Source organism: Anabrus simplex, chromosome 5 (genome assembly GCF_040414725.1).
Source record: "Anabrus simplex isolate iqAnaSimp1 chromosome 5, ASM4041472v1, whole genome shotgun sequence".
NCBI lineage: Eukaryota > Metazoa > Arthropoda > Insecta > Orthoptera > Tettigoniidae > Anabrus > Anabrus simplex.
Genome location: NC_090269.1, coordinates 7,617,491 through 7,642,204, shown reverse-complemented (window position 1 = coordinate 7,642,204; position 24,714 = coordinate 7,617,491). Strand labels below are relative to the sequence as shown.

Below are 24,714 nucleotides of genomic sequence, written 5' to 3'. Positions count from 1 at the left end.
ATAAATAAATAAATAAAAATGAGGTTGTCTCCACCCTTAACGTTGCAGGCTAACGTTAGTTCTACCTAATATGTACTCCGTCCTTTTCAGAAGGGCACCCAAAAGGAAAAGGATCAGCAGAATCCATCTCTCCCATGTGAAGGTACCTTAAGTCTGGTAGGGAGGGGTAAATACTATTGTTGGTGACCATATAGATCTAGTTGTAAGCTATTTGTAAGAGTTTAGTTATAAGATAATGATAAGTTTATTGTAAGGTATTTATAAGGTTTTAATTATAAGGTAATAATAAGTTTTGTTGTAAGTTAGTTGTAAGTAATTGTGTAGGCAAATACCTTAGGGATCATCTTGTATAATGGATTTAAGTTAGGTAGGTTTTAGTTAGGGCCACTCCTTGGAATTTATTCCCCTTACTTTCAGGTTTAGGGTAAACTCCTATAGTTTCCTACCACCCCACCGTAATCTTGTCAAATGAATTATATATAGCAGTGCTTACCCGGGGGCTAGTGCTCTAAAATCCCTGGTGTGCGAGGGAGAGTCCCTACTGCATACTCATTAAGCCACTCTTTGGGTGACTGCGCAAGATTTTTGAGCCCAGCAGCATAATTTCCTCAAGTATTCCCCTGTCTGGTGCGGTTTGTGTATGTTACAGTGGCTGCAGCGACCAGCTTCTCTTGACGGTTAACCGAAGTGCCAAGTTGGGAGGCCCACTCTGTGCCTTGGGCGCTACCAGACCGCACCACGATCCAGTGACGAACGTCCTAGTGGAGGCAGTCTGACTGGACGTGTCTCACCCATCTGCTTATTTGGTGCAAGATACCACTGGACTGCAAGTTACATAGCTACCTGGGTTGGAATGAAATTGAATGAAGGCTCGCGGCGAACGGCCGCGTCATCAGCGAGAACCTGTGGCCTAACTGTGCTGTGACTGGTGTGAAAAAGTGGTGCAAAATACTTAGTCCATAACTCGCCTAAAAGGAGGCTTTGAACGCTGTTTGGCAACAAAGTGAGAAGTTTCTGAATGACTAACATTTGGCAGAAGGAAAGTGTGTACATCCTTTGGTGGACAGTCTAGAAATTGTCAAAGAAATTGTAAAAGGTCCAGAAGGCGTTTTGAAGTGTAGTGTGACTATCCATGTGGACTTTTATGTGATATTTATTGAATAGGTGGATCTATGAACACCTTAATTATTTTTGAAAACTATTGGTGAATCGTAAAATCTTTGCTACTAAAAGGACCTTGATGTAGCGACAGTTTGTTTTGTTTGTTATCAGAAAGTCTACTTCAAAAAATTGTGTGTGTTAGAGTAATGTATCTTTACTATCTGTACTGTGTGAGAACGTTTTATCGCTTTCTCCCCAGTGAACCTATGTTAATGGTCGAGCGTGGCTCGACTTTTCAGGGGCAGGAAGATGTCACAGGTGAACAATGCAGTGGAAGTGGAAACTGTTTATTGAAGACTTTATTTGTAAAGTTTGGTAATATGTTTTATTTGTAACGACCTAACCTGTACAGTGTAATATTTGTAACATATGTATTTGTAAATAGTAGATATCAGTTCTGTACTTACTGGAAGTATCTAGAAAATTGTTACATGAATTTTTGAACAGGGTGTGTTGCCTTTTGTTGGTTGTGTGTTCTAGAAGGCATTTTCTAACTATTCAGGAAATGGAAGATTCGCGAACGTGAGTATTCGAGAAACTTGTTTAAAGTCTATTACAGCTGGACCTGCTTCCACAAAGTTACTGAAGCTGCCACTATTGGAATGAGTTGGGCAGTCATTCACTATGTGCCGTATGAAATCTGAAAAGGGAATCAGAATCCAAGGAGAGGAAATCAAGACCTTGAGATTTGCTGATGATATTGTTATTTTATCTGAGACTGCAGAAGATCTCGAGGAGTTGCTGAATGGTATGGGCGAAGTCTTGGATAAGGAGTATAAGATGATCCAAAACAAAAGTAATGGAGTGCAGTCGAACGAAGGCAAGTGATGCAGGTAATATTAGATTAGGAAATTAAGTCTTGAAGGAAGTAACAAGTAAGGAGGGCATAAAATGCAGATTAGCACAAGCAAGGAAGAACTTTCTTAAGAAAAAAATTTGCTCACTTCAATCACTGATACTGGAATTAGAAATATGTTTCTGAAGACTTTCATCTGGAGCATGGCAATGTATGGAAGTGAAATATGGACGATAACTAGCTCAAAAAGAAGAATGCTGAAGGTTAGATGGATAGATCGAATCATGAATGAAGAGATACTGAATCGAATTGGTGACAGGAGATCGATTTGGATAATTTGATGAGAAGAAGAGATAGAATGATAGGACACACTTTAAGACACCCAGGACTTGTTCAGTTGGTTTTTGAAGGAAGTGTACGTGGTAAGAACGGTAGGAGAAGACCAAGGTATGAATATGACGAGCAGATTAGAGCAGATGTAGGATGCAATAGTTACGTAGAAATGAAAAGGTTAGCACAGGATAGAGTGACATGGAGAGCTGCATCAAACCTGTGTATCGACTGATGACTCAACACCATCACTAACATGTACTCTAACATACCTACTAACGAAACAGCCAAAATAATTGAGTCCAATTTATCCAAACATAGCAATCTAAGTAAATTAGAAATAGACAAATTTATTAAACTACTTATATTTGTACAGAACAACAATTATTTCTCCTTCAATAACAAGATCTATCACCAATTAAGCTTGGCTATGGGGGACCCCAGCTCAGGGATATTAGCCAATATCTATACGGAAAACTTGGAAGAATCTAAAATTGAACCGAATGTAGAAGAACTATGCCTTTGGTTGAGATATGTAGATACGTTCGTGATAATAGACCACCGAAAAAATAATTGTACAAAAATTCTAGAATTTTTAAATAAGGTAGATAGTTGCACAAAATTCACCAGAGGATGAAAATAACGGTTCATTACATTTCCTGGATATAAACTTAACACGTACAGATTTTGAATTTGACTTTCAGATATATAGAAAACCGTCACACACCCAAATTCCAATTTAAAAAAATATTCCCTTCATCCGAAATCACATAAACAACCTTCTTTTTTCAGCCTAGTATACAGAGCTTTTAAGATACCTTTATTACCAGTTAACTTAAAGAAAGAACATAGATTTATAAAAGAACTAGAACTAATTAATGGTTATTAAACAGAGACAATCGAATCATTAACAAAGTAAAACTTAACTGGCCCCTGATCTTACTCCAGAGAAGACTAAAAAATCAAAATATGCTACTTTTACCTACACTAATCCTGCGATTCACCAAATTACAAATTCCTTGAATAACCGTGATCTACAAATAGCATTTAGGACAAATAACACCAATAGAAACATCTTCTGTAACCATAATACAGTTAATGTAAATAAAGATGAATATCAGGGATCCGGAATATATAGATTAACATGCACACAGTGCAATCTCTCATATGTTGGCCAAACTGGGTGCAGTTTTATTACAAGATATATGGAACACTAACGCATTCAAACACAATAAGTATTCCACAATGGCTAACCATATGAAGGAAACCGGCCATCAATTTAGCACAATAGATAAGGACCTTACTGTAATGACTGGATATGAAAACATTTATATGCATTTGGACCAAGATTTCAATAGGGGAAAACCTAAATGATGCAATCAAAATAAAAAGCCCATTAATAAAACAATTGCCAAAATTGCTACAAGCTTTTGAATCAAATAACAGTAAAATATCAAAAATGTTCAACCATAAACCGCCCAATACGTCAACAAATATAACTCCCACCACAATTCCTTCCCTTACGCCCCCTACTCGCCCTCCTCATGTCACACCAATGCCCAATGATCCGCCCATAGCCCCTTCTTCTCCACCCATTCGCCCTACACCCCACCCACCTCATTCATATAACACAAGTAAAAACACGACAACAAATAGCCTCATTACTGCAACAACCACAACTAAACAAAAAAGCGTGAAACAAAGGTGTAAGAGATATTCCAGCTTCAATGAACTCGTAACAACATTTACAAACTATTACAATCATATTAATCTTTTGTTACAGACACAATCATCCATAGCGTTGCAGTACACAGTAGAATTCCGCTGTAATGAACACCAGTATAACGACATTTTCAGAATAACAAATTTTTCTTGGTCCCTTCCTTTTTCCCCTATTTGTTGTGGGTTAAAATATTTCATTTTAACTAATTTCATAGTTTCAGTTTAACGAATTAAAACTAAACTCTTTCCTTTACCAATTTGACCATATTTTCTCAAATTAAAACTAAAATTCATCCTGATATGATTGCCATTTTCCATATATGTACAGTATGGCGATTGAGAAGGCAATTGCTTTCGTGTAACCAATATGCTTCGCCCGACATCCAATGTAAGACGTCACTCTATTAGCTGAGTAGGAGCGCCAAGTTTGCAATCCACCAATGAACGCTACACTTTGTGTAACCAATAGGCTTCGCCCATCAACCAATGTAAGACGTCACACTATTGGCTGAGTAGGATCGCGATGTTTGTAATCCACCAATGAACGCGACGGTTTCGTTGCATCATGCATTGCATATTTCTTATTCGTATTCGCATATCACTAAACTTGAAAAGTTCGTGTACATTTCGTTAAATAAGCAAGTTCATATCATCGCAAAGGGATAAGCAGAAGCGACAGCAGTTTTCGTTGAGTGAAAAACGTAAAATACTTGCGGAAGTAGAGCAAGGCAGAAAGAAAGAAGTAGCGAAGAAGGATGGCATTAGCCCGTCAACACTTTCTACTTTTTTGAAACAGTAAAGTAAGATAGAGGAAAACATTGATGCTGATGCCCTAGGTCCACAGCGTAAGAAGATCAGGACAGCCAACTACAAAGAGGTGGACCAAGCCATCTATACGTGGTTTGTGGAAATGCGGAGCAAAAACATTCCAAAAAAGGGCCCACTGTTATGCGAGCGAGCGCAATGTTTCGCACGTTCGCTTGGGTCACTTGAGTTTATGGGTAGTGGTGGTTGGCTTCATAGGTTCTGGGAGAGTATGGCATATCCCACAAAATTATAAATGGTGAAGCTAACGATGCCCCAAAGGAAGTTGCGGCTTCATGGCGGCTGGAATCTCTTAATAGACGCCTTGAAGGAATATTCGCCGGCAGACATTTATAATGCAGACGAAACTGCATTATTTTATAAACTAATGCCGAACAAAACCCTTGATTTCAAGGGAAATAAGTGTTTCGGGGGCAAACATTCAAAAGACCGTATCATGGCTCTTTTGTGTACCAATTCCACAGGGACAGATAAAGTGAAGCCTTTCATAATAGAGAAGTTCGGGAAGCCAAGGTGTTTCAAAGTGGTGCAACATCTGCCCTGTGAATACAGGCACAATTCTAAGGCATGGATGACATCTGTGCTATTCAAAGAGTGGTTGTTGAACTTGGAACGTCGGATGAAGGCCGAAAAGATAATTCTTCTATTTTGGACAATAGCTCTTCTCATAATTGTGTGCCTCGCCTTTTGGAGCACATAAAAGTTTTATTCTTGTCTCCAAATACAATTTCAATTCTTCAGCCGCTGGATCAAGGTATAATTCATGCAGTAAAGCGGCATTACCGAGCTTGCATGGTCCGTCGAATGCTGTGCAACGTTGCCACGAATAGAGACATTAACATCAACATATTGGGAGCAATGCAGATGTTTAATGCTGCATGGAAATCCCAGAATGCAGATATTATCACAAACTGCTTTAGAAAAGCTCAAGTGGTTTTTACAGAAAGTGAAGTGTTGGATGATGTGGAAATCAAGGAGAATTGGAAGCGTTTGTGTATATTGTTGGATGTGCCATCTACGGTAAGTCTTACCGACTACATCAATGTAGATAATGATGTAATAGTCCACAAAGGAATCACCAATGAGGAAATTGTGGAGGACATTATGAATGATAGAGATCCATGTGATGAGGAGGAAAACAACCCCCAAAATGATTGTGATCGACAGAGCTTGACTCTTCAGTAGGCAACGAACATGACACGTAGCCTTCAAGATTTTCTTGTGTCACGTAGTGAGGTGCCAGAATCTGTTTTAAATTCATGTGAAGTGGTTGGTGGCAATTTGCAATGAGCTTTTGTGTCTGGATCTGTTCAGTTTTCCAAAAAGTGAGGTTCTGGAACAATGTGTAGACTTGCTGGTACAATGTAAAAATAGATTTTCTGAAATCATCCGTCAATACTGTAACTTATAACGGTATTTTGAAGTTATATAGATCCTGCAATGGATATAGCAGGGCACATGACCTCGTAGTTCTGCCCCTAAAAACAACAATAACTAAAGATATAATATTAGGTGATTTCTTAAGAACTGACTTACTTCAGTATAACAAATTAATTTCAGTATAACAAATTAATTTCAGAGGTCCCCAAAATTTTGTTATACTGGTATTTTATTGTACAACACATCACATCTATATAACACTGTTGTGTCCCTTTTAACCTATGCTTATCAACAATCTGACCAGTACATACAGGCTGACTTAAGTCAGTTGAAGATTGTGAGGACTACAAGTATAATGCACACAACAGAGTATAAAACTTCAATGTCCATCCCTTATTACTGATGTAGTTCTAAAAACACAACGGAAAAAATACTGCAAGTTTAATCCTTTAACTTTCACTAATTTCATTTGAAACTCTGATAAATACACTAACAGTATTTGAAGAATCAAGAAACAACCGGGAATTAGTCAAATCTTTCAACATATTTAATATTTAATGGCAGATTGTGCCGAAAGCCTGCAGTCTAATATCTTGGAACTTGAAAATAGGTGCAATAAGTATGGTATGAAAATTAGCCTCTCGAAGACTAAATTGATGTCAGTAGGTTAAGAAATTCAACAGAATTGAATGCCAGATTGGTGATACAAAGCTAGAACAGGTCGATAATTTCAAGTATTTAGGTTATGTGTTCTCTCAGGATGGTAATATAGTAAGTGAGATTGTATCAAGGTGTCGTAAAGCTAATGCAGTGAGCTCGCAGTTGCGATCACCAGTGTTCTGTAAGAAGGAAGTCGGCTCCCAGACGAAACTGTGTTTACATCGGTCTGTTTTCAGACCAACTTTGCTTTACGGGAGCAAAAGCTGGGTGGACTCAGGATATCTTATTCATAAGTTAGAAGTAACAGACATGAAAGTAGCAAGAATGATTGCTGGTACAAACAGGTGGGAACAATGGCAGGATGGTACTCGGAATGAGGAGATAAAGGCTAATTTAGGAATGAACTCGATGGATGAAGCTGTACACATAAACCGGCTTTGGCGGTGGGGTCATGTGAGGCGAATGGAGGAGGATAGGTTACCTAGGAGAATAATGGACTCTGTTATGGAGGGTAAGAGAAGTAGAGGTAGACCAAGACGACGATGGTTAGACTCGGTTTCTAACGATTTAAAGATAAGAGGTATAGAACTAAACGAGACCACAACACTAGTTGCAAATCGAGGATTGTGGCGACGTTTAGTAAATTCACAGAGGCTTGCAGACTGAATGCTGAAAGGCACAACAGTCTGTAATGATAATGTATGTATGTATGTATGTATGTATTTATTTAATATTACTTGGGCATCATCAATATTATGTCATTAACATCTAGTCCATTAATGATATATTTTAACTGTCAAAAACTTTTGTTTACTTTTTAAGTAGTGATGACATTTTATGAATATTATGTAATTAATGTCTATTCCATTAATGATGCAGTTTAATTGTCAATTTTACTTGATTACTTTTTAAGTAGTGACAAAAAATTAATGTGTAAAACATTTTCAATGAACAAAATTATTATTATTATTTTTTTGCTAGTGGCTTTACGTCACACCGACACAGATAGGTCTTATGGCGACGATGGGACTGGAAATGGCTAGGAGTGGGAAGGAAGCGGCCGTGGCCTTAATTAAGGTACAGCCCCAGCATTTGCCTGGTGTGAAAATGGGAAACCACGGAAAACCATTTTCAGGGCGGCCGACAGTGGGGTTCGAACCTACTCTCTCCCGAATACCAAAATTATTATAAATAAGGTTTAATGTATGACTCAACCTTGAGAAAATCGTATAATAAGATGGCTGAAGATGCTCAATACAGCGAGCAAAACATGTTCCAATTAACGTCTGTATTGAAATGTCTCTTTAGAGACAATAAACATTTTATGTATTGAACTGAGTGGATAATAAAAACAAGAATTGTAAATACTAGTAGTAAGTTCAATACAGGTAAAAACATGAAATAGGTTTTATGGAATAAAGTTCCAGTCCTGAAAATTATTCCATAAGAGCATTAGATTTAATGTAATTTACAATAGGCCAAAACCCGCAAATGGCATTAAGGAAATGCTAAAATTCTTCTATTATTTCTATTCGTTTTGGTTATGCGACATTAAGAACCCTTGCTAAGGATGATTAGCACAATATACAATATTTACATCATCATGTGGAGCAAAAAACAACTCACTGCGACAAAATTCAGTGAAACAGAGGTTAATACAAAACATAAAAGAAAAAAAAAAAAATGTGTTAACCTAAGAAAAGAAATGAAAACAAAATGATACAGATGGAAATGAACAATGCACAATGAGGTTGCGGACCTCGTAGTTAACAAAATATTGGTTTTGTAACAATAAAAAACGGGATGAAATCAGTCGAAAATTCAGGCAGAAAATTGTATACTGTGCTAATTTTGTTTCCGTCTAGGCCCTGTATTGTTTTCTCATTTGTTCCTTCATTATGTTTGCTTGTTTGGCATTTTTTAGCTTGTATTATGTAAATTATTTCAACCCCCCTCTCACTGAAGATGGCTCAAACGAGCCGAAACATGTTTGAATTTGATTAATCCGTCTAATGATGGAATATTATGATGAATTGAATTAGGAGGATACACTCATTTTTTCACCTTTGTCAAGTGAAAACCGTCAATACAGAATTATCTAATATCTTGTAATGCAATTGTCTCGTTAATGTGTACTTTACGTGTTCTGACATGGCAAGTAGCTCCTCTCCATCAATTTCCTACACAAATATAAATTCATTAATAATATATATGTACATATTAATGTCTACAAATGTCCAAATTGTAATGTTGAAGCAAGTTGCTTCATGTTATCAACAATGTTGAAGATTTAGATAAGACAGGAAAAATCGCTGATGCTAAAATCTAGGTTGGTGTAAATGGGATTCATGATCTTCTGTCTTCTTTCCAATACTGCTCAATGGTTATCACATCATTAGGCTTATGATCCAAGATTGTAGGTTCATTTGCAGCTTTCTATAGGTTGCTATATTGCTTTGTCAGCAAGAAAAAGAACACTAGCATCCAGCTGACAAAATATTTATCTTAGTAAGGAGTATAAGGTACATTGGACTTGATGTGCAAGTCAGCAAATTAGTGCCATCAACTGCTGAGATCATTTAAGTAGGTTAATGATTGTAGTAAATAATAATGGACAAGGATAATGGCTTGTTTTAATGTTGTCATTATGAGCAGCTTTATTCTTTTTTTAAGAATGACAACTGTATGAAGGAGAGTCAATGTTCTGATGGTTGTGGTAGTGACAGAAGCATATTCTTGAACGAACTACTCATTGTACAAAACGAACATCAGTCCAACAACAGTTTCAAACTGTAACTAATTGTCAATTTTCTAGTTTTATATTCACTGTAGTCTTTAGTCTGAATATACTCCTCACAACCACAACCGACAAATATTACAAAGCTTTCTATATTTAACATAAATAAATATTTTATTTCTAAAGCTTTGTAATCAACAAGGAAGGGAGGTAATCAATTCAAGATAATATACAAAATTCACCGTTCAGACTTGTATATTCTCAACACACTGAAGCTCTTGCAATATACATCTACACGAGTTCTTGTCGCTTGGCGACAATGACCATTCTCACACGCGTTCAACATTTGCACTATACATTCACATGCCTTGCATCGGGACCAGTAAAACAATTCATATTCAAGCCTGTCTCACCTTGATCAGGGGACATCAAAAACAACAACAGTATGATACAAAGCATCCGAGCAAGGTCACTTTTTAAAAATAACTTACAATCGCCTTATTATTTTTCTATAAAAAGGGGGAGGGGATAGGACATAATGGGAGAGCACGGGTGTACAGGGAAGAAGTAATACACTTCAGTACTGCGATTAAATTTGAGTTGCCTTGTCTTAAATACATCTTTTCTTTTTTTCAGACTATTACACATCATAATTTCTGATTCCTTATATATGAAATTCATTACAAATGAGAATTAATTATACCAGAGCATAACTCACAATTAGGGTTAAATTATATGGTCAACAATGGAAGCAGAAGCATCAGCAGAGAGGGGGGGGGGGGAGGGGGAAAAGAGAGAGATTATTAAGTGTTGAAATATTCATGGAATACTTCCACACACACACACGCACGCACGCACGCACGCACGCATGCACGCACGCACAGGCACTCGCACCTTCGGAACAATACTAAAGCTTCACACTACGTATGTATATGTACCGTGGTGTTTCTCTTCCACACGGGAATAACAAAACAAAAACACATCTCTACTTCCGCGTCTTGGTAGAGAAGTTAAAAAGTCACATGACCAATAAACTGCCATTTAACATCCGTCTTCGGAGGGGGGATAGGGCAGGGGAGAGGGGGGGAAGAAATATCAACACAATGTAATTACATTTTTTTAAATGAAACAAATTTTTATGAATGTCAAAGAATAATGCTCCGGTGATGTCAGATTTCGTGATTACCTCATCAAACAACATTTTTAAAAAGACTGTCCCAGCAGACAGAGGTAAGGGGAAGTTTTAACATTAACATATGTACACATAATTTTCCCCAATTCTTCACTTCAACAAAACGAGTGTCCCTCCCTCTTACCGGCAGCCGCACAAAGTACCACTACGCTACGACGAGGAACTTCATATGGTGCCGCATACTGGTATAGACCATTAAAAAAAATATCATCACACAATCGAGTTCTTATACACTCTCCTCAATTTCGACTCCATTGAGGAAGAATGCACTTTGGAAATTAAGCACCAATAAAGCACATATCAATTGGTAGATAACAAAATTAGGGAACAGACAGTAAAGATAACTGAATAAATAACTTTCAAATTAGGCTGTTTAATTGGCAAATTCTGTGTGCTTCTAGAACAGAATGTCAGTGTTGTGTATACCTAGAGCATATTTTAAAAACTGTTACGTGTATGTCTACACCTGAACATGCATCTTCAGGTAATGTACTTCTATAGCTGTTGTGAACCAAAAAAGGCAGTGGGATATGATTCTTTGTGACAAATCTTAAATGTGATACTCTGTGAAGCAGAGATTCTTTTTTGTTTAAATAAGTTAGAAGTAGTTAATATCTAAAACAAATTAAAAAAATTGTATTTCAGAAGATTCTGTAGTTCACAAGTTATCACATTTATTACATTGTTTTAACAACATATTCATAACATGCATTAAACTTAAACAAAAGAATCACAGTAATTTTAACATATAATTTATACTGCTTGCAAGTCTTACAGACACAAGCTCAAATAATACAGTGCTTTACAAAGCTCCATGTCCCAAAAGCCTTTTCTTATTTCTAGAGCAGAGCATGCCTTGTAATACACACTCATCGAGAGTTTAAAGTAAGAATGGTTAAGTGTGGTTTCTCAGAAGCATTAGGTATGACAAAAGTAAAATAATTTTATCTGTGAGTTTTTATAACCTTTAGGGCACTGACATTGAAAAAAAAAGAAAGAGGAGGCTATTGTAAAGATTGAAAGGTTTCACTGGAAAGGGGAATTGGGGACAGCACTTTAGTTCCCAATTGTTTACTTCTTAGTTAATTACGATGTCACTACCATGTGCTCATGTTGGCGCAAACATGGTCATGCAGTTGCCGGGCTGAGACTCGATGCTATATCATCAGACAATTATTGTACAGAGCTGGAAGCATCCATGCCATTTTTGTTTGGGCTTTAAGAAAGTCTGAAGTTTCCTTGCACTGTACTCCGATGGCAACTGGCACACTCTAGCACTAGCAAAAAGGCAGAAACAGGGTAGAACAGTCTCAATGTAAGTCTGATCTCAACCAAATTCACTGCTATTGAAGTCAATATTTCTGCCAATGCTCAACGCAGTTCATTTACACGCTCACGAAATACCCACTTGCACAAGTATCTTACTGTGTGTGTACGTTTGTAAATATATATATTTATATATACACATACGCGGACATGACGGTCCCACTTGTTCGTAATGCCTGTTTAAACGAAATCCTCCAGGCGGTGTAGTAAGATATAGATGCTCAACTATATATATATTATTAGGAATTGCTGGCATTTATCGTAGCACAGCACCACCTTGAGGCCGCCACTATGATGAACTCGAAGCATTCATGCCGCTGAACATACCAGTGCTAAAAGATGTCTGCTGCTGTATCTGTTGTTGCGCTGCCACTGCTTGCTGAATTTGCTGCTGGTTACTGGCCTGACGTCCATGCTTCGGCACAGGAGGCTGCAGGTACTCGTGCCGGGCCAGGGAAAACACATCGATACGTTCTTCCTTGCGATAGGCCAAGCAACTACGAATGAAGCCCTAGAAATAAGCAAAATAGCTCAATTATTATGGTACTTATGTCTAGAAGTACAAATTCTAGACTTGGTTAAGTGACAATGAGAAGGGAGGGTGAAGAGAATATTTTTCAACTAAACAGAAACATTCAGATTGTCTGAAAAGCAAAAATCATTATTACACAGGACACCAAACACCAATAACATGACAAACTGATGACAGAACACAATACCAAATTTGAGTTCTTAGCAGAACTAAACAAATGAAATTCCAACTGAGAACTCAAAGCGGCAAAGAAGGTGAATTTACTGTTTCTGAACTCCCATAGCAAATTTTCAAAAGTAACTTGAGCAATGGACATATAGGTGGGCCAGCGTAAGGTTGCACATGACAGCTGTGCACAATGTTGGTGACACTTCAATGGCGCACGAAGCGATGTTGCGCCGCAACAACAGCTGATTGCACGACACGTGAGTTTTTAAAAATGTGGAAGAAATGTTTTTAATGTCATCGCGATGATACACAATACAAATGAAATCCACCGACAAAAATCAAACTTTCAACTCACCGATTATCCATCATACAAAATGATATGCATAAATATACTGCGAAGTTTTTATTATCGCGATGTTAGAAAATACAGAAGAAATCGGCCGAGAAAAATCTCACTTTAAATACACCAATAAATGTTAGAATAATATACACCGGTGCTAACACAAAAGGTTTCAAGTAAATTCTATAAAATTTACGAAAATTCAGAAACCTTATTTTCATACCTGATTCACAAAGGTAGAGGCTTGATACCCTCCAGATCACTGCCATCAGTACCGTCGCCTTCGTTGTCATTGTCATCGTCATCTAGGCATCATCAACTCCTGACAGTCTCTGATGATGCCATGTATTGTCATTGCCGAATTAATGAATGTTGCGACATGCCTAACGTTCTTCATTCGCAAAGCCGCATCCATTCATGCAATACTCTCCCGGAATCGTACTTCCACTTCAGTCATTGTGAAGGACTTGTTATTAGTGCGTACGTAATGTTTTACTTCACCCCATACCGTACCAACTCAATGAGGTTGAAGTGACAGTGGTACGGCAGCAACCTAATAACCTCGTGCCGTTGTTCCTTCGCTACCTCATCTATTAATTTAGTCATACACATGTGCGCTGGGATATTTCTTTACTGCAGCCATTCCACTAACAGTTCTTTACGGGCGCTCGAAGTAGGGGTCTTATCCATTATTACGGAGTGGTAAGGTGCATTGTCCATAACAATGACAGAAGGGACTTTGAGCTGTAATAATCGTACTCGTGTCTTTGTATTGCATCAGCCTGGAAATAATTCTTGTTACAGGAGATAGCTTAATAAGTTTCTTTCTCGGAGTGCTGTGAAACAAGTCCCTACTATCAGATCTGTTTCCGCTACTGCTATCCAGTCCCTTTTTACTTTTGTTCTTGGAGGTGAACACCTCTCTGAATTACAGTACGCTTTGAGAGCCCTAATGTTTGACATATACGTTCCACAACATAATCTGCAGGAACAGAGAGACGGCTATACAGGCATACGTATTTCCTCTCCCTCTCGTAAAACTCGCGAGTTCTCCGCACTAATTCTAATGTCTGACTATTAAAGGACACTCCACGGCACAAAGAATTATCACTTTGCGCTTCATGACTATGTTGTCACTTTTGGGACATCGCACTGCATTCGTTAAAATAAAATTTCCCTCACAATGAAAACAAAACTTTTATAAACGTGTGAATCACACCTGACCACATGCTAACAGCGACAGGCAAAACGGCATCACTTCAATATGATAGTCAAGCTAGTTATAGATGGCACCACTATACTATCCATATTGCCAACAACAATCAACTGAAAATAGTATGTATATATTTTGTGGGCTCCCTTAAACCTTGAAACATTTTTTAAAATGCTCATTTTTGTGTAAGCAAATAAAAGATTATAAGCACTACACGGAATTAAATACGAATTAACAGGAATAAAATGCGTAACTGTATCCGACATAAAAAGTAGTAGATTGGTGATTCTGATTGACGGGTGACGTTCTTCATTTCATTTTTGTAGTGGTGCCAACATGACTTACAACTGTCAAGTGTAACCTTGTGCCGGCCCCTGTAATCCAACAACATTCTCTATTGCCTCTATGGCTTCTCTGTTTTGCAAAGTGGGAAAAAAAAAAAAAAACAAATGGCGACTGTTACTGAAAACTAACATTCAGTGCGGCAATGACAGCACAATCTTCAATGCACCTGCACTGAATTTCAGATTTCTTTAAAGAGAATTTTCCAAACTGTTTCTTGCTTGCTGACAGTGCATATCAGTAGAAAAAAATCATTGTCATACCAATTCTAAACCCTCAGAACAATGCACAAAAATACAATTCAGCACATATATGAACAAGGAGAAGGCTACGAATCGGCTAATCACTACAGTTGCCTGAGCTTGCAGTTTCTAAAAGTTCCCATGTTGTTTTAAGGATTGATGTGATTTTGATTTTGCTGTAACAACCTCCATAGTGAAGTGTGATATTTTGTAATTTGTTTTTCTTACAGTCACAGGGAAGTGATTTTTTATTGGGTTTTATAGTTGTACACAAATAAACTTTGTTGGTGCCAAAGAACTTTCCTAACCCGATATTTGGAACTTTTCTAACCTAGCTAGCAACTAAAAGATTTATAAGTATTGACATATTTGTTGGAGTGTATTGGTTTCCAGAATCAATAGCTACCGTGTCAAAATTTGTATCCACTACTGTTGCTGATCAAAAATTTTTTAACCATGAAAAAATGCTGACATTCCAGTTTTAGTAATACTCATTGAAACAAATGCGTAACTCCTGTTTCACAATCTTAAAACAAGTCAAGTAAACCCCACAGATCGAATCATCACCGGTATAAGTGGTCCCCCCTTCTTGGAGGCAGGGTACCCACGGTACCCTCTCATCCTTGGGGTGGGAAACTACTCCTGAAGGCATAAGAGCCATTATATGTTCAACAGCATAGCATGAAGAAGGCAAGGGGAAACAGCCGCAATAAAGATCCACAGGATATCCCAAGAGTAAACATAAATTAGTATCCGTGGGTAAAACAGCCCCCAAATCGGATCTCCGGAGGGAACGACGTAAGAAGATGCAAAGAAAAAATTAAATCTGTAGAATAGGAACAAAGAATGTTCAATTGCATAACAACAATGGAAAACTGGAAAATGAGGAAAATGAAATGGACAGGCTTGAGATTGATGTACTAGGACTAAGTGAAGCAAGATGACCAAAGAGTGGAGATTTCTGGAGTGCTGACTACAGAATTATGGATTCAGGGTATGTAAAAGGAACAAGTTGTGTTGTCTTCGTATTAAAAAAAAACCTTAGCATATCAAGTCCAAAGTGCATGGGGATTTAGCCGTCCGACTCGTTGGCTGAACGGTCAGCATACTGGCCTTTGGTTCAGATGGTCCCGGGTTCGATTCCGGCCAGGTCGGGGATTTTAACCTTCATTGGTTAATTCCAATGGCCCGGGTTTTTTTTGCTGTTCCCAACATCCCTGCAACTCGCACACCACACATAGCACTATCCTCCACCACAATAACACGCAGTTACCTACACATGGCAGATGCTACCCACCCTCATCAGAGGGTCAGCCTTACAAGGGCTGCACTCGGCTAGAAATAGCCACACAAAATTATTATGGGGATTTAACAAAAGAATTATCTTGATCACATTGAAGGCAGAGCCTAAGGATATGGACCTATATGCCCGCATCTGGACACACTGATGATGATGATGATGATGATGATGATGATGATGATGATGTAGATGTGAACAGTTGGAGAAAGTATTAACCCACTGAAGTGTCAAGACCCGGTCTATCGGTTATCAAAGTTTCATTATGATACGTTCAGAATTTCAGCCTTTGCCTGACCTCTAGTGGCTAGCTCTGTAGACTAGAGCATGGAGTACCCATTATAGCCATCAGATATCCCTGTAAAGGTTTCAGGAAGAAACAAAATAATGTTGAAATGCATTTTTAGCTTGTTGGTAAACAACATGGAGTTGAAGTGTGTGTTTGTAGCAGGAGAAGATGATTATTTACAAGCATATTTAGAAGAATATTTGAGTGATGATTAAGATATTAAGGCGTGTGACTTGCTGGAAAATAATTCGGATACCGAATTAGCAGGTGAAAGTGTTATTAGCGACCTTGTAAAACCATCCCAGTTTGTTCTCAATGCATGTGACCCACATAACATTCCAGGCACATCAGACTCCAATTTTATTTCACCTGCTGTTTCTTTCAGTGAAGACGACGCTGAATGCGAAGTTGATAACACTGATTGTGATAATATGAATCATGGAGTAAATGATGATCCAAATTGGGTCAAGAACAATTTATTATGGAATAGTGTGTCAGAGGGAGATGTTCAACCACTGTCCCAATGACATATCTTGAAATACCAGGACCAAAACTTTTGCCACCATGAAATTCCAAACCTACAGAGTATTTTAACATAATGTTTACCGTAACTTTCCAACAATTACAGGCAAAAGAGATGAATAGAGACACAATGCAGTACATTGCTGAACATTCTAAAAACATGTCTACTTCATCTAGAACAGCAGTTCTCAAAGTGTGGTACACGTACCCCTATGGGTTCACCGGAGATTTCTAGTGGGGTACGCGAGCAGCCTTCAAAGGGAAATTAAAATATGGAAATAAATACAAAAAAAGTTAAATATATTTACTTTAAATATTCTTCATATCACAGACCGTGCTATTGAGTTTTAGATCCATTTTTCAATAACGTTGTCTATGCAAAAGCCGGTTTTCATCCATGGTGTATCTAAATATGTATAGTAACACAGGAAGCTAAGCCAGACCGCTTGAAAATTTCACCTGAACTACCATACATCAGAAAACTGTGCTAAGCCATCACAGTAAGAATTTGACTATTCGTATTTTTCCAATTCCTGAATTACGATTAAAAATTAGTCGTTCTTAGTTATTCTGATACTGAAACTAAATATCTAGTGTTTTGTGAAACTCGCATAAACAGGGAAAGCTGTGTTATTTATTATCATTGTATAACAGTTGATGCAGACAGAAACTCTTAAATTTCTTCTCATTTGTTATAAAATTTGCATTTCATTTCACGATCTTGTCTTATTTACGATGTCCATTCAAATAATTGGCTATAATCAATTAAAACTGCCTTAATAATTAGTGAGGGACTAACAGGCTTTTAACTTATCGGTTAGGGATTTATTTTTGTTTAGTCATGAGCGAGTGGTACAATCCTACAGAAGTTTCAGAACCTCTGCTCTAAAACTAAGACATGGAAAAATTTTACTTGCCAGAAATGAGGGCTTTTACTGCTTGTATTCTGAATATGCGAATGTTAAAATTACAAACAATAGCATCATATTGGTCACAGCGTTTGTATCTCACTGTACCAAGGTCCAGAACAATATTTTCAGGAAACTGATTTTAATTAATTTTGAAGTTCCTTTTCTTTCACCTCTATGACAACACCTGGTCAGCCTGGTTACAAGTTTGATCCTGTAGTTGAACATGCCAACTGGGTGTTCCTCATCAGAACATTAGCATAGATTTCTAGTCTGAACGGAGAGCCACTCATCACCTGCCAAATAAACACCATTGGGGTATCAAGTTGCTCTGAGAGTGTGATCTTTCATTTTATGTTTACAGAGGGACCAAAGACACATCAGACAGAGCTGTCATGAAGCAGCAACATGCCTTGGGTATTTTGTAGAGAAGACACTGTTATTTAAAGTGAATTTACTAAGCAAGAGGAGCCATATATTCGTTGATAATTTTTTACCAGCATACCTCTGGCCATAGATTTGTACCAAGCTGGGACCTTCACTGCATGGACTAAGAGAAGGAATAGGAAATATATGACTGAAGATGTACACAAGAAATATGGGGTGGGTCAGACCAAGTACCTTAGATGCAATGAATTGCTTTTGCTGGCATTCAGGGTTAAAAATAAAAATCACAAACTAAACCTATACTACTCCTGTCAACTAATTAAGAAGATAAAGAAAGAAGGTAAACATGTAAATATGGGAATGCAGTCTACTGATTTTTTTCATAATGGAATCTCCCAGTTTTTTAATCACAGATTTCTCACATTTCCATGTTCTATCTGGTTTTACATATGACATGGAAACAAAGTTCCGAGTACATTTTATGTGCACCTCTTTTTGTATGTTAAGTTTTTTGGTGGATGTAATTGCATATTTAATTAATTTTGGCACTAAGTTTTAAAACATTATGTGGAACAACACACAGTGCCTAGTAGCAGTCGCTTCTTGCAAGGAGATTATGGTGTGTCCCATATGCTGTTGTAATATAATTAAAGTACTAAAAGTGCACTTTTAAGTCGGTGAGTCCAGGACCATGGACTGTTGGATTAAACTACAGATGAAAAAAGTTATTTGTCAAGTATGCAATAAACAAACTGCATGTGAGAAAATGTTTCAGTTAAGCCAACATTCAACTATGAATCATCATCTTGCACCTAAAAAGAAACAAAACTTTTCGAAACAAATGTTATTGACACAACAAACCCCCTCCATATTTAATCTGAAAAATGAATTTTTCAGTGATCTATTATACTCACTAATTCCACAACATACCGTGGAATAGACTTAATCGCACAATCCAGTATTTCCTGGATAAATATTGCAATCCTACCACTCCAGATGAATAAACCCTAAGAGAAACTAACTCAAAGACTGTTACTGTACAACCATTAAGGAAATCAAAATAATTTCAAAGACTGTCTCATATGGGGTATAGTAGATGAAACTACAGACTCCTGAGGGCACCACACAGTGAATTTTCTTGTTGGCAAACTCAATGAAGACAACACAGGAAAGTCTCTTTTGATTGGTTGCAGAGTCTCTGAGAGAACTAATAATTCCACCCACACAAATCGCTATCTCCATGCAGATTCTAACCACCACCATCCAGCACAAAAAATGGGTATTCTCATGACACTCATTGACACTCATGAGGCAACACAAATTTGTGAGCCATCAAATATCCAGGAGGAGATGGACACACAAAGTCACGTTCAAGGGTAATTGTAACAATAATGTACAGATTCATACAGCTGTGCATCCCAGAGGGAGAACTAAGCAAAGCTCACACAAAGAAGAAGTGAAGGGAACTGCCTACCTGCCTTACATTCACAATACTACAGACTGAATAGGGAACATGCATGATCCGGGGTTTTAATAAAAAATATGCTAATCAGATACAAAATTTCATGCAGAATTCAAAAATGTGATCAGAATGTACAAATAATATCCCCAAACATAATAAAAATCTAAATTAAAGTACGAAAATGTCACGTCACGCAAGTACACGATCTCATTGGTCTGACGTCATCGTACAGGTTGACTGAATTATCAGATGAAATAACACACAGTGTGCTGTGAGAAGCACGATACACTTAGCGTATTTCTACTTTATGTTAGTGTCTGGTTTGGTTAAATTCGAAGTCTATACATTGGATAATAATCTGAATGGTATATTTTAGACTTAAAATGAATCCTGCGCAGACAGTGAGGCAGAAAACTTATAAATGGTGTATAGTTCCGATGAGCAATAGCACATCGCATACCATCCCAAACAAATTGTTTATAAATGTCCCAAAGACGCTAAAAATAGGGAGAAATGGATTTTGGCAAGCCGGAGAAATGCTGGTGATATATTGGAAAAGTCTACAGTTTATTTTTTAAAAGATCATTTTAACATAAGTTGAATTTGTTTGAATTTTCAATCACTTTTCCATGTCAGCTGTCCTAGTGGTAACACTTTGAATTTTAATGTACGATACGTTAGTTAAATGCTTCATTTACATCTTGGAATATGAAAGTAATAAACAGTGCATTAATTAATGCTGATTATTAAAGTATTCTCCAAACCTAACCTATGTTTTGGGTGATCCATGTCTAGGCAATAAACCAAAGGGGTTATGAACCATATTGACAGCTTTAATTATACCAATTTATCTTGGCATGCGGCAGTTATTTATGTCTTTATTGAAGAGCTCACATTTGTAAAAAAATTTAGGCTATAGCTAAATACTCTATAATATAATAAAAAATAGGCGTGTACGTCATGAAAGAAAACAACGTGAATTTAACAAATATATATCTCTGCACAAAACCAATGCTTGTCTATTGGGGTCTTATAAGTTAACAATGCTCAATTATAATAATTATCATATTAGTGAAATAAATAACATAATTGCACACAGGTGAAAATAGTGATGTTGGTGTCTAAAATATTATCCAACTTAGCCTAAGTTTTAGGGTATACAAGCCAAGTCAATAAACCGAAGGATAAAAATACCGGGCGAGTTGGCCGTGCGGTTAGGAGCACGCAGCTGTGAGCTCACATCCGGGAGATAGTGGGTTCGAACCCCACTGTCGGCAGCCCTGAAGATGGTTTTCCGTAGTTTCCCATTTTCACACCAGGCAAATGCTGGAGCTGTACCTTAATTAAGGCCACGGCCACTTCCTGTCCCATCGTCATCATAAGACCTATCTGTGACTGTGCAATGTAAAGCAAAAAAAAAAGGTAAAAGTCACAGTACCCAAAGACATTCCTGTATTGAGCGACTAAAATGTCACCAAGACACTTTTCTTGCGTGATATGCTCAGCTTGTTAAAAGCCAAATGTAATTAATGTTATTGGCATCACGCCCGCTAACTACTTCTACGGTTTTCTGAGACGCCGATGTGCAGGAATTTATAGTCCTACAGGAGTTCTTTTACATGCCAGTAAATCAACCGACATGAGGCTGACGTATTTGAGCACCTTCAACTACCACCGGACTGAACCAGGATCAAACCTGCCAAGTTGGGGTCAGAAGGCCAGCACCTCAACCGCCTGAACCACTCAGCCCGACTTGTGAAAACTAGATGAAGTCATATTTATCTTTATCTTTAACTTTTCCCTCCACCAAGATATTTAATGTTTCTCTTTCATGGGCCCCGGAAGTGGGTAGGCCAGTTGCCCCAACCATAAATATATATTTTTTTAGGAATGATAGATTATAGACCTATAGTACTATGATCTTTCTTTCTTTCCTTCTTTCTTTCTTTCTTTCTTAATCAGTTTATCCTTCAGGTTTGGTTTTTCCCTCGCACTCAGCGAGGGATTTCACCTCTACCGCTTCAAGAGCAGTGTCCTGGAGCATGAGACTTTGGGTATGATGATACAACTGGTGAGGAGGGTCATTACCTCGCCCAGGCGGCCTCACCTGCTATGCTCAACAGGGGCCTTGTTGGAGGATGGGAAGATCGGAAGGGATAGACAAGGAAGAGGGAAGGAAATGGCTGTGGCCTTAGGTGCCTGGAGGAGAAGTGGGAAAATACGAGAAACCACTTCGAGGATGGCTGAGGTGGGATTCGAAACCCCTCTACTCAGTTGACCTCCCAAGGCTGAGTAGACACCGATCCAGCCCTCGTACTATTTGTTTTCAATTTACATGGCAGAGCCGGGAATCGAAACCGGGCCTCCGGGGGTGGCAGCTAATCACATTAACCACTAAACCACAGAGGCGGACTAGTACTATAATGCTACCTATATGTTTATGTTAGTGCTGAAATCCGATTTCTTACTTTACTAATGCTGAAAGCCCGAAAATGTAATGTTATTCTTTCATATATGGGAATCAGTCTAGAAGGAAATGTGGAAAGTGATGTGATTTCTATCCAGGTTCGTTGTTATCCTAATACTATGAGTTACAATACATTGCACGTATATAAAAGATGCCACTTACAAACTTGGTTTTTATCCGCGAATTTCTGCGGCCACAAAAGTCACTATTTTTCAAGAATGATGACATCTACACATGATAGATTGTCTGAATGTGCTGTTTTGAACCTTTCTTCTGTCATTTTGAAGTTATTCGCGATCACGAATAATAAACACTCGGCTTTTAGTAACAGCTGATGCACAATGGCTGGTAGAGCTGCACGCGGTACTGGATTGTGACGTCACAGCGCGCCGCTTACGCCAGAGGCCGTTTCACTCGCCTTGCGGAAAAGCACTTTTGAACATTTTTTTAATGGTAGAAAACAAGGCAACTTATCTCATTGTAATACGTTTACGTACTATTTCATTGGTGTACTTATCAAATAAAATATTTTTGAAAATTATGCATGTTCCCTATTGCCAAGGTCTTCAGTAAACACAAATTGTCACTGCTGTTACACCCTGGGGTATAAAAAATTCCCTATACTTGCAGCAAAGTCCAAACATGCTCGTATTAAGGAACGCCAAAGAAATATCAATCTCAACCAGCCAGACAAGTCAGGATGTTGTGTTCCATTATCCACACTCAACACTACAGATCCAGGATAATATGGGAAGCTGTGGAAATATATAAAAATCCAACAATTTCAACAGGGACACTATCATTTACGTAACTAGTTTTCTTCCCTGTCCTTTCACTATTGTTATTTCGTTCCTCATCACCAAATGGTTCATTCCAGGCTGTGTGTTAAATGTCATACTTTCATGAGTGTACACTGTTATCCCCCCTTCCTACACCGTCTGACATCATCATCATCCTTTGATTTTCTCCACATACTTTCTTTTCATTCTTCAGCTCTGTTCTGTTCTATCCTGGTGTCTTTCATTGCATTTTATTAGTTTCTATTTATTTCTACTACTACATTTGTCCCTGATTCATGATACTGTATGAACATTAAAAAAATCCAAAAGCCTTGTTTCGCATCGTTGTTTCCTGATACTTATCTCTCTCTCTGTGATGATGATTATCATCTACAGTTTCCAGCTGTTGACCAGGTCTGCTTGGAACATAAGCCTCTCCATCTCCTCTTGTCTTCCCACCACTTCTCCCTAGTCACTCTTGCCCAATCCTCTCCTCTTCTCTGTACACACTCTTCCAATCCTTTTATCCATCTGTCTCTTGGTCTTCCTGTTGGTCATTTACCTGTGATCTACATTTCGTGCATCCTCCTCGGTATCCTTTCCTCTGTCATTCTCTGCATGTGTACATACCATCTAAGTCTAGATGACTCTATATTCTATTCTGTAGTGCTCTTCTTTTACTATATCTCGAACCTTCTCATTTCTCATCTTATCCAATCTTGTCACTCCTATCCTGCTTCTCAGAAATTTCATTTCACTTGCCTGTATTCTATTCATGGCTCTCTGCCTCATTACCCAAGTCTCAGCTGCATACATCAAGAATAGGTATATAATACATCCTGTATATCACCCTTTTGCTTCTCTGAGGGACATCCTTGCTCCAAAGCAGGCATCTGACACTTTTCAGGTATGCTCCTGCTTGTCTTCCACGCTCGATTATTTCTTTATCATTTCTTCCACTTTCCTCTATGCTACTTCCTAAGTACTTGAAACTCTCTACCTTCCTAAGCTGTTCCCCTCCAAGCATTATCCCTCCTTCTTATCTCTCCTTCTTTCTAGTTGTGATCACTATCTCGCTCTTTTGGGCATTAAATTTCATTCTATATTGTTCCACCTCATCTTTTATTCACCTAACTGTTCCTGGATATGCTCTTCCTTTTCTCCCCAGACTAACAGGTCATCTGCAAACATCATAGCTTTCATTTTTCCTTCACCAATTTTCCTTGCCACTTTTGTCATTATCTCGTCCATTGTTACTATGAACAGCAAAGGTGACAGAGTACTTCCTTGTTTTAATCCACCTTTTTGCTCAAACCAGCCTGTTCTCTCTCCACCTATTTACACAACTGACACTCCCATTGTACATCACCTTCACTCTTTCTACGGTCTGTTCCTCGACACCTTTTCTCTGTAAGGCTTCCCATACCTTGTTTCTACACACACGGTCATAAGCTTTCTCAAAGTCCACGAAGAACACATCTTAATTGGAGCTTAATGTTGTTGTCAGCTCCCGCTTGGAATGCTAGCGCTGTGCCAGCATACAGTGAGCCATCTGGTGGGCCCGGTTTCGATTCCCGGCCAGGTCAGGATTTTTTACCAGGATCTGAGGGTTTGTTCGATGTCCACTCAACGTGATA

General features: G+C 38.1%; 1 protein-coding gene across 10 annotated transcripts in view; it reads right to left on the bottom strand.

The window, feature by feature from the left end:
* Positions 1 to 9,848: 9,848 nt before the first annotated feature.
* The window catches only part of Tlk (Tousled-like kinase), an 883,856-nt gene continuing 868,990 nt past the window's right edge, over positions 9,849 to 24,714 (bottom strand). For all 10 annotated transcript variants that reach the window (XM_067146736.2, XM_067146743.2, XM_067146741.2 and 7 more), the window contains one exon: positions 9,849 to 12,640. In XM_067146736.2, the coding sequence (XP_067002837.1) occupies positions 12,419 to 12,640 (222 nt within the window). In that variant the 3' untranslated portion in view covers positions 9,849 to 12,418. The remainder of the gene's footprint in view (positions 12,641 to 24,714) is intronic.